General features: G+C 46.7%; 1 protein-coding gene across 1 annotated transcript; it reads left to right on the top strand.

The window, feature by feature from the left end:
• Window positions 1-5246: 5246 nt before the first annotated feature.
• LOC119350350 lies at window positions 5247-8683 on the top strand. The gene is made up of 3 exons (XM_037618226.1): window positions 5247-5310; window positions 7565-7779; window positions 7865-8683. The coding sequence occupies exons 1-3, from the start codon at window positions 5247-5249 to the stop codon at window positions 8681-8683; spliced, it is 1098 nt and encodes a 365-aa protein (XP_037474123.1).
• The last annotated feature ends 2577 nt before the right edge of the window (window positions 8684-11260 follow it).

The following is an 11260-nucleotide window of genomic DNA, read 5'->3' as shown; positions in this document are numbered from 1 at the left end:
AAGTTTTTGTTGTTATTAGTTTAGCCAGACGCCCAGCGAAGCCCTTAAAGTGCTTCGTCAGTCCGATTGGCATAGGAAGGACATGGAGGTCGGTTTCCTGTATCAGAATGCTGAAACTCCAAGGGGTGCGCATGCCCACATAATGTATGATCTGTGTACGACGAATTTCCGAAGCACTCAAGCCAGCAGGGATGGGTGTTGTCACGGGCGGTTGAATCCTATCTGCCAGAAAGTTAGTCCTAACATGGTGAATAAACCCAGGTGGACCAACGTATTTCAATGCTCCTTCATCATGGGGCAGCTATATTTGAACATAGAACGAACCACAATCCGATCATGACGCGAACACAAACGAGGATTAAGAAATGCGATCATGAATGAAATCGAAGGCTGGCTGCAGATACTCACCGCCGCTGCATGTTCGTTGCTTTTGTCATCGGTGTCGTACTTCCCAAATTCTTCATACTTCATAGCATCAGGAACATGAACAAGCCATAATCTTCGCTCCCCTTCATCCGTTGGCATTTGTACTGGGAAAATCAAGTCATTGCACTAGATTAAAGAGGGTGGATAAGTACAACTGTTGTTTCACGGCTATTACGAATTGCTTATAGCGGATGGATCGTTGGTAGTGCCACCGCCGTGACTGGGATTGCACACTCACGGCTTCGAGGAGGATTCGAGCGCCGCCGCTGCAGATCCATGATGCTTTTCCTCATGGATTTCATCCATTGACCAGATGCGGTTGACTGACCGTGCCTCCGGAGGCCCTCCGATAGAAACACCAGATCTTTTAGATTTAGACATCGTCTGGGTGCAAAGGACAGGGTCGCCAGGAGGCTGAAGAAGCGAACAGAGGACGGCGAGCGATTGCCGGAGTTGAAGACACTAATAAGAAAGCAGTTCAGTCGACGACTGTTGGGGAATGGTTTACAGTTGGAGGGTTAATGTTGTATACGTTATGTTTACTACTGTCGCACGTTTCCCCACATCTATTCACTCATATCAGACCTTCTCGGTCAGGCTGGTTGTAATGGGAGTATCATAGCTAGTATCATGCATGACAACTAGGCAACTTTGATGGGGTAGCATAAAATTAAATGAAGTAAGAGAGAGTTGAGTATCATATCATGATACGGTATCATAATAAATGCTACACTAGTATGTGCCATACATGACAATAAATAAAGTTATCTATGATACTACCATATGATATTATGCATTAGGAAGGTAGTATCATACACTAGTATCATATGCATGATACTAACTTATGATACTACCCATTACAACCAGCCTCAAGAAAGCAGAACATCCGGCGGGTTCAGCGGCTGTACAATTACAAACATCTTTCAATGCAGTAAGGCTGTTCCCTGAAGCTAGTAACTCATAACTAGTGCATCCAGTAATATGAATACACTAAATATTAGGGAGTATCGACTGAGTAAGAGTGAAAATAATATACAACCTTCAAAAGATAGTACTCCCTCCGTTCCGGAATAATTGTCTTTCTAGAGATTTCAACAAATGACTACATACGGAGCAAAATGAGTGAATCTACATTCTAAAACATGTTTACATACATCCGTATGTTGTAGTCCATTTGAGATGACTAGAAAGACAATTATTTTGGAACGGAGGGAGTAGAAGATACATTAACCTGAGTTGTTTCGGGTTAACACGCACGACTCAACTAGATTGGTAACATAAGGATTATATCCTTTTTTTCCTACGAAGGAGCAATTCTCGGTTGGCCTAGCGCACGACCTGCGACTTCTTGAGCTTCAACACCTGCAAGGTGTTCCCTTGCATGGCCAACACGTTCCATGGCCACCCGCATAACATCGGCATTGGCACCGGTCTCGCCCTCCAGGTTTGCAAGAGTCTTCATAAAGTTGACATACTCACGCGCAACCTGAAGGCGTTCAGGACCGCATGCCTGCAATGCATGCACCTGGCTCTCCTATTCGAAGAACTGCGACCAGCTGATGTTTTCAACGAGGCGCTCCTCATCGGCTTCTGTGCGCCCATCCAACACACGGGCGAGCTCGTGATGGGGTTCCTCGCACAGCCGGATGTACATCAGCAGGAAGAACCTTTCCTCGCCGGCGGTCATCTCCTGGGGAAGCTGAGGAAATGCAACGCCAGCCGCATTCCCCAGATGTCTGACTGGGTCCTGAATGATGCTCTCCATGTTGGAAGCCGGTGATGGCATCGCGACAGTGTAGTGGAACGTAGCCTAGTTGATCCCCGTACGACCTCTCCTCTTGTGCTTATATAGGTACAAGGGCACGCGTGGGGATCTGCCGCTTGTGTGAAAACAGGCGGACCTTCTGGGTTTATGTTATTTCATATGCGCACGAAATCAAAGGGCGTGCCGTCACACTGCAGACGCCATCACTTATGCCAGACACTGACGCACCTGATGCGCCGACGTTTCAACAATACACTGACATGCCTACTTGACTGACACGCCAACTCGCCTGTTGTCTTCGCGCATCTTCGTTCAGTCAAATCTGACGTTTGGCGTATCTCATATACATATTATATCTAGCCGGGCCACTGCTGCAACACCTCAGCTCACATCCATTCGTCCCCAAATATCTAGATCCCTAAATCTCAAACCACTAGCCTAGTAGTCCTCCTTTCTCTTGTGATGTCCGCCGGGAGTTATTCTGTATCTGGCGTTTGTTCCTTTACCCGAGTCTACCAACTTCCACTTGTACTCTGCCCCCGTTGTCATGAGCAGGTTGGTGTTCTTTTCTGAAGGAAGTATCCTCATGAAGGCTGGGTGTTCTACAAGTGCAAATCAGACGGAGTAAGATCTTCTCATTCAACACATTCAGCTTTTGGTTACCCATCATATCGAGGCATCACTAATTTAGTGTATGGTTTCCTGTTTCCCAAATTTCAGGGTACGCATAAATTCTGGCATTAGGAGCTGCAATATGTGGAGTATCTGATTCAGCAACGCTTCCTTGTAGGTGAAGATGCTGCTGTTGCACTACAGTACGCTAGATCTACAAGGGAAGAGCTTGAGCGTGAGCAAGCGGCGAAACTTTGCATCCAGTATAGCCAGCAACGACGCTCATGATGGCAGACTGTTGACGATGATGAATGCTTTCATACTGATAGCAAGAGAGATCTTGTTGCTCATGAAGTTAGGCCTTGCTCTCGGTTTGCTGCTATGCTTGCTGGTGCTCTTCATAATGCTGAAGAAATGATATGAGCAGTCACATTAGTACTTCTGGATGTATCTTTGTTTCTGTGAGTTGGTATGGGTTTGTTGCTATGCTATATGATGCTCTTTGTAATGCTGATGACATTATATGAGCAGTAACATTAGTACTTCTGGTTGTATCTTTCTTTCTATCAGTTGTGTGCATAACTATCGCAAGTTGAAGAGGGGTAAAGCTATTGTTAACTGGAATCCAGTTAAAGATAGTATCAGAAAACACGCAACATGGCAACCTAATACACATCATGTTAACTGGAATCCACTTAGAATTGGACAATTATTAGGTTACATGCATATTACAAAGTTCAAGGGCACAGGTCGCAACCCCCTAACCTGTCACTTAAGCTTCATATTATATAGGCTCTGCGAGATCCCTGTCCGCATCTCTTTACGAAACTCTGAGTAGTCCTCCATTAGCTTTGTCATGAGTTCATTATTCTTCTCCGTCAGACCAAGGGTGCCGTTAAATATGTAATTGCAACGCTTACACGACAACTACATTGTCGTTGCAACGAGGCCGGATGGGCTGACATTTAGTGTAGACACGGCAGGTGCACATTCGTCCCAACAATGCTGGACGGGCTGATAATTAACGTAGACATGCCAGGTGTATTGTCGTCCCAACCACGCCGATTTCTTATTTCCGAGCGCGTACACGCAAGTGTATTGTCGGTGTAAACAAACCTATAAATTCTTACAGGAACGCATGCACTGGAAATAAGCAGGTTTAGCGTACATACACGACCATCACATTGGATAACCATGAAAGCACTGTTAGACTTAATCTTGACCATGTGTCATGTACGTGCATGTGTGCACCTGTGCTTCGGTTTGAGGCTATTAGCTGCATGCAAGTAGTTAGCTAGTTTCAGGGAATGGATGAGTACGTGAGGCTGGCCGTTCAGAGAAAGTTGTGCATGCGCTGAACGTGCATCCGTTGGCGCTGCATGCAGATCGTGGCCGGGTCGTGCGTGGCGAGTGGAGCGGCTGGCCCTGTGTGCGTGCGTACGGCTGCCAATATAAAGCCATGTGAGGACGTGGGCATAGCCCAGTGGTTGGGGGCGCATGATTGTAAACCTAACGACCAGAGTTCGATCCACGTCGGGGACGAATTTCTGGAATTCTCATGAGGGATGCTTCTTCTATATCAATAAATCCGTGGGTGCTAGTGCCCATGGAGTTTCATTTTTTTTTCAATATAAAGCCATGTTCATTAGCTGTGTAAAGCGGGGGAATAGCCAGGAAGATGTAGTCTCCGTCGGGGCCGTGGTGTGCGCCTGGTCGACGTGAGAGTTCTTCTAGATTGTGTTGCGTGTGTACCTCCATGTAAGTGTTTTGTAGTTGAGTTGAATAGTAGCAAACATACAGGCCGTTCGGCGGCCGGGGCGTTCGTTGCCGGAAAATTTTCGTCTACTGTTCATCTTTTTCCACCTCCGTTCGATTGTGAGGAGAGGTAGCTAGAGGGCTGCGGTTCCAACATTTGGTATCATGAGCCGGTTTCATCTTGGGTGTCGCCTTTTGCCGAAGGCTGCGCGATGGAGCTCCGGGCCGTGTGTCGGCCCATGGAGGTGGGCGGCGCTGTGGCTCTCATGGCGCGTGGCGGATGCGGCGGGCGGTGACGTCGTGCATGCGGCGACCGCGGAGGCCGCCGAGGCGTTGCGTGGTGGCGCGGCGGCGCAGCATGTCATGGCGGCATGGAGGCCGCAGCGATGTAGGGCAATAAGACGCGGCGGCGAGCCAGGCGTGACCGGTGCGTGTTATGGGTGCGCACTGGACGTGTCGGGCACGTCCGGACCGTGGGAGTGGACCGCGTCGAGGCGCTGGACCTGGTTGCGCAGATCGCGTACATGCACGGTGGGAGCGCGGGGACGAGGGGAGTGCGCGCGAAGGGCACGACGGTCGCGGAGACGAGGAGGTCGCGAAGGACCTGCGTGGTGGCGCAGAGGTCGCGACGGCTCGGGGCGACAGCCGTGGAAGGTGCGTGGCACGGAGGCGCGGCGTGGCGGCTGCAATGGCGGACGCGGAGGAGGCACGCAGTGAGCGTCTGGTGCTGTCGGGCTCGTCGGACGCGTTGGGTACGCGCGGGGCGTGCGGGACGCACTAGTGCGGTCAGGCTCGTCGGGTGCGCGCGGGACGTGCGCGGCGCGGAGGAACGCCAGGCGTGTGTCGCCGGAGGAGCTTGGCGTGTGTCGCCGAGGAAGAAGGACGGCCATTGGTGAGTCATGTCAAGATTAGGAGGGAAAATGTTAGACTTAATCTTGACCATGTGTCATGTACGGCATGTGTGCACCTGTGCTTCGGTTTGAGGCTATTAGCTGCATGCAAGTAGTTAGCTAGTTTCAGGGAATGGATGAGTACGTGAGGCTGGCCGCTGAGAGAAAGTTGTGCATGCGCTGAACGTGCATCCGTTGGCGCTGCATGCAGATCGTGGCCGGGTCGTGCGTGGCGAGTGAGTAAATTGCACAGAAGTATCACAATTGAGGCATTGGAAGCAGATTGGTACCAAGATTGGTAATTTTTACATGTCAGTACCCAGATTGGGGCGAGCCGTTGCAAAAAAGACTAAAAGTGTGTTTTATACGTATTGACAGAAAAGCTGACCGGTTGGGCCCGCCCGTCAGGCGACACGCTGGCCAGTGCGCGCGTGCCCGCGCGCTGACTGGGCGCTGACTGGGACGAGGCCGGCTCGCACCGTTTAGGGCGCGGCTGGTGCGGTCGAGCCACACCCCGACCCCGCTCTGCCCTCTTCCTTCTCCTCCTCGCCGGCGGCTGGCTCCCCGCCCGCCCCGCCGCCCGCCACACCACGCCATCGTAGTCATGGATCGAACTGCTTAGGCGCTGTCACCTCCACCGCGGCTGCTCGTCCCTCGCGCCCTCCTCTCCCCCGCGGCTGCTGTGCCCTAGGCGACGATGGCCTCGGCTACTCCGGCAGGCGACGATGGCCAGGGCGATGCGAGCGGCGGCGACCTCCCCGCTTAGGCCTCGATGGGAGTGGTTGCTACTCCAGCTCGGAGTACAGTAGCGAGGACGAAGATTTTGCGGAGCCGGCGTTGTCGATGGAGCAGAGGCTGAAGATGGCGCGAATTTGGTTGGCCAACCCTAGCACCGCCCATCAGTGGACTCATGGCATCGGTGGTGTTCTGTAAGTGTTCCATTGTTCCATCTTTGTAAACTGAAATTGGGGATTAGGGTTAGGGTTTACTGCCTGGTTTACTGTCTGCATGTTTAGCACTCTAATTGCTAGTTCCTAACTAGAGCAGAGCAGAGCAGCATTAGTGGATTACATTGTTATTTCTTAGTCCAAATTGTCAGAGCACCATTAGTTAACTTAAACAAAGCTTTGTTTATATGTTAACTTAAGCAAAGCTTTGTTTATATGTTAACTTAAAAAATTCCTAACTAGAGTAGAGTCCAAATTATATGTTAACTTAAACAAAGCTTTGTTTATATGTTAGCCTATCTGTTAAGTAAAATTGTTTATTAACCATTTTTTCTGTTATTTCATTTTGCAGTTTGTATGATGACATTTTGGATGTTAGGTTCTATTTTGATGCTTCAGAAATGTTTGAGTTGAAGCTCTGCAGTTCAGATGTAACATACCTGAATATGATTGCAGTGATGGAAACCCAAGGATTTAGTGAGGCTTTGTTGGATCAACATCAATTCAGAGAGGCTTTGTTGAACCTACACATCACTCAAGAAAGAAACTTCAGATATCATAGGAACTCAGATCAAAGAATAATTGTAGAATGCAACCAAAAAAATTGCAACTTCTTTATGGTGGCAGCAGTTATAAAAGGTGAAACTACTTTTGTAATTAAGAAGATGAGAATTAAGCACACTTGCCCTACTAGTACAGAGACAACAAGGGTAAGTGCCAAGTGGCTTGCACAGAAGTATGAGTCACTGTTCAGATCTGATCTAACAACTGGCATTCAGACTTTGATTGATGCTTGCATGGAGAAGTATGGTGTGGATGTGCCCAAGTCAATGGCATATAGAGCAAAGAACATAGCTATTGATGCTGTGCTAGGAGACCACAAGAAGCAATACCCTAGGTTGAAAGACTATGCTTAGACAGTGATGGATACAAACCCTGGGAGTAGAGTAGTAGTCATTACTGTAACTTCAACACCCACTGAAAAAATCCCCCATCCAGGTCCAAGATTCCATGCTATGTTCTATTGCATCAATGGAGCAAGGGAGGGGTTTCTCAAGGGGTGCAGACCATTTATTGGTTAGTTTGTTCACCTTGTGCATTAGTTACATATTGTTTCATCTTGAAATGCATTTGAATGTTTTAAATATTAAATTTGCTTGCTCATTCAGGTGTTGATGGGTGCTTCATTAAGTTAACTACTGGTGCTCAACTACTTGCTGCCACTGGTAGAGATGGCAACAACAATATATACCCACTAGCATTTGGTATTGTTGGGCAAGAGGACACACCTAACTGGTGTTGGTTTCTACACCAACTTAAAATCTGCCTAGGAGGAGAAGAGGGACAGTTTGGTCCATATACAATAATGTCAGATAGACAAAAGGTATGTGCTTGCATCTTATGTCCTTGTTCCTATATGGTTGTTTTGTGCTAGATAGTAGCTTAGCTAGTTTAATTGTGTGTCCCAGGGCCTACTAAATGCAGTGAATGCTGTCTTTCCTAAGTGCAACCAAAGGTTCTGCCTTAGGCATATCTATGCAAACTTCCAAAATGCTGGGTTTAGGGGGGAAGATCTGAAGAAGTGTATGGATAATGCTGCCTATGCATATAGTGAACACAAATTTAACATTGCAATGAATGACCTTAGAGCTGAATGTCAGGAAGCTTGGGAGTGGCTTTGTCAAATACCCAAGAAAACATGGGCAAGGCATGCATTTGACACAAACTGCAAGACTGACCTTGTAGTTAACAATTTGTCTGAGGTGTTCAACAAGTATGTCCTAGATGTTAGGAAGAAACCAATTAGGACAATGTGTGATGGAATAAAGGATAAACAGATGATGAGGTGGCATAGGAATAGGGAGAGTGCAAAGACAGCTAGATGGGACATAACACCCCATTATAGTGAGAAGCTAGAGGTTGAGAAGGAGAGGGCCAAATATTGCAAACCAATTCAAGCCGGTGTGAACTTGTGGCAGGTTACAAGTGGGCAGCAAACCCATGCTGTTGACTTGCAAGTGCACACATGTGGGTGCAGAAAATGGGACCTCAGTGGCATCCCATGTAACCATGCCATCTCAGCAATCAACAAGGGCAAAAGAAAACCAGAGGATTATGTCAGCAAGTTCTTCAAGAAAGAATTTTATGTGGCAGCTTATGAACCAATGATCTATCCAGTTCCTGGTGAGCATGACTGGACAAAGACCCCTGGTCCAGACATTGACCCACCTGCATTTAAAGTGAAGAGAGGAAGAAAGAAAGAGAAGAGGATCAAGGGGGAAATTTGAAGTTCCAAAGCCTAAGGACACATCAAGAATGGGGACTATAACATGTAGCAATTGTGGACTGCAAGGACATAGGTACACAAGCTGCCTCAAGCAGTTGAAGCCTGAGCTGGCTTTGAGGAAGAACAAACATGTGGTAATCCTCTTATAAGTGGTTTTCCTTCTTGTATATTCCATTTTTTTAAGTACTTACTCATTTTCCTTCTTGTTTATGCAAGCCTCTTGCAAGGAATTCCAATGGTGGTGGTGCTGCTACTACACCAGCAACAACAACCTCTCATGCAGCTCCTACAACAACACCAACAGCTGGGAGAGGAGCTGGGAGAGGAGCTGGGAGAGGAGCTAGGAGAGGAGCTGGGAGAGGTGCTGCAGCAGCTCAAGCTGCTGGAAGAGGTGCTGTGAGAGGTGTTGCACCAGGTGCTGCAAGAGGTGTTGGGAGAGGGAGAGGTGCATTCTCTGCCCCAAGACAATCTGGTCCCTCCACATCTACTGCTCCCTCCACATCTGTTGCTGGGAGAGGTGCTGGTGGTAGACATACTGGATGGGGGAGGTACTTCTATGCAAGTGGTAACTAGATACTTCATGTGGTGGTGTACACTGTCATCTTTTCTTTGGTGGTGTACTTTAAGAATCAATGCCATATATGGCTTTTGTTGATGTGGATGCAACTTATGAGTGAATGCCTGGAATGGACTATCTTGATATGCTGGAGTTATTGATTATGCAAGCTTGGATGGTTCTTTTTATGATTGATATGTTGTTATGATAAAAATGATTCTTTTTATTATTGATATGTTGTCTATGCTCAAAATGGTCCTTTTTATGTTGTCTATGTTTTGGTGGCTCGGGGTCGACGGAACCACCTAAAGCCATCAACTAGGGTCTAGGGTGTCTCGGGGTCGACGGAACCACCTAAAGCCATCATTTTGGGTTTTGGTGGCTCGGGGTCGACGGAACCACCTAAAGCCATCAACTAGGGTCTAGGGTGTCTCGGGGTCGACGGAACCACCTAAAACTATTCCTTTTGCAAATGCATTTAAGCATTTAAGCATCACTCTAACATATCTAACTATTCCTCAAATGCATTTAACCATCATTTTCAGTCTAACATAAGCAAATGATACTAACTGGAGTTCAACACATTATAGGAATACACAACCATTGTTCACATTACATAGTGGAGTTCAAATGCACAATCCATCCTTTTCTCACAAAAGGATGAATATCATATTAGTAGGTACATAAACAGCCAGAGTTCACAATTAGTTCTAGAACCATACATTACACTACCATAATTCTAAGTTACTAGGCCATTGCACAACCATCCTTCCCAAAAGGTCTGCAATGCCCACTAATCTTAATTCATCTTGTTCAGTTCTCCAAGATGGCCTGGATCCCCTTGATCTTCTCCTTCAACTTCTCCTCTGCCTTCATGAGCTCAGTAATCTTAAACTCTTGCATCTGCTTCTCTTCTTTATGGTTTTCCTTAAGCTTCAGCAGATCAGCAACCTGGAACTTCAACTCTAGCTTCTCTTAGGTGAGCTTCTCCTCAAACTTTGTGAACTCTGCATTCTTCAGCTCCAAATTCTCTTGAGCCTCAATCCTCAATTGCTTCTCTTTCATCTTCTTCAACTTGAGGTTTTGGATGGCAGTTGCTTGAGCACTTGTCAGGTTGCACAGGATTTCAAACTTCTGTTGAAGCTTCTCTAGAGCTGCATCTTTCTTTGCCATTTTTGCATTCATACCAGCCACCAATTCAGCTCTGCATTGGTGCTGATATGTGACAGCTGACTGCAGATAACTGAAATGCACAACCCTATCCTGCTGAAAGTCCACAAGTTGATGCACATCTTTCACTAACTTGTCATATTGTGCATCCAGCTTCTTATTTTCTTCTGTCAAATGGTGAATAGTTAAAGAACTTTGAAGATTATCATCCACCCTAGCAGACTTGCTCTCTTCAACCATTGACCAAAGCTTCAGCAATGCATTCTCCATTGTTGGGGGCCACTGCTCATCAACCCATCGAACAAACCCACAATTCTGACCTTCCTGGAAAAATAACAAGGCAAAATTTAGTACAATACAACTACTAATAGTAGTAAGCAACAGTTAGTTCATGCCAGTAGCTAATGTTGGTACTGACCAACACTGAATTTGCACATCCATGTGCTAAGCAAGAGGGTGATCAGTATATAATTAGCAGAGTAACACTACATTCAACTTTGCATAATAACCAACTTACAATTGGCCATTAATATAATGGAATCCTACATTAGCCTAGCTAAATACACTACATTAGCCTGCAGGAACAAACTAGCTAATGACAGTACCTACTATCAGCAGTAAGCAACAGTTACTTATTAAGAGTCACACATCAGCTAATGGCTAATGTGAGTACTAAGCAACATTGCATACAACAGAGCATTCATGTGCACACAACAGAGCATGCTTGAGCCTATATTTAGCCTAAATGCACTCTACTGACCATAGTATTCACCATTCCTACAATGAGCACTACAGTATGACATATATGACTAACAAAATTACCAATCACATAACTGAATAACAATTCGCAAA

Source organism: Triticum dicoccoides, chromosome 1B, assembly GCF_002162155.2.
Source record: "Triticum dicoccoides isolate Atlit2015 ecotype Zavitan chromosome 1B, WEW_v2.0, whole genome shotgun sequence".
In the NCBI taxonomy this organism is placed as follows: domain Eukaryota; kingdom Viridiplantae; phylum Streptophyta; class Magnoliopsida; order Poales; family Poaceae; genus Triticum; species Triticum dicoccoides.
This window is presented reverse-complemented; position numbering and strand designations above follow the sequence as displayed.

Coding starts and splice junctions, on each gene's coding strand:
- LOC119350350 (XM_037618226.1), top strand. CDS start 5,247: ATGGCGGACGCGGAGGAGGCACGCAGTGAGCGTCTGGTGCTGTCGGGC. Junction 5,311..7,564: donor GGGCTCGTCGGACGCGTTGG/GTACGCGCGGGG, acceptor TTGCTCATTCAG/GTGTTGATGGGTGCTTCATT. Junction 7,780..7,864: donor TAATGTCAGATAGACAAAAG/GTATGTGCTTGC, acceptor TGTGTGTCCCAG/GGCCTACTAAATGCAGTGAA.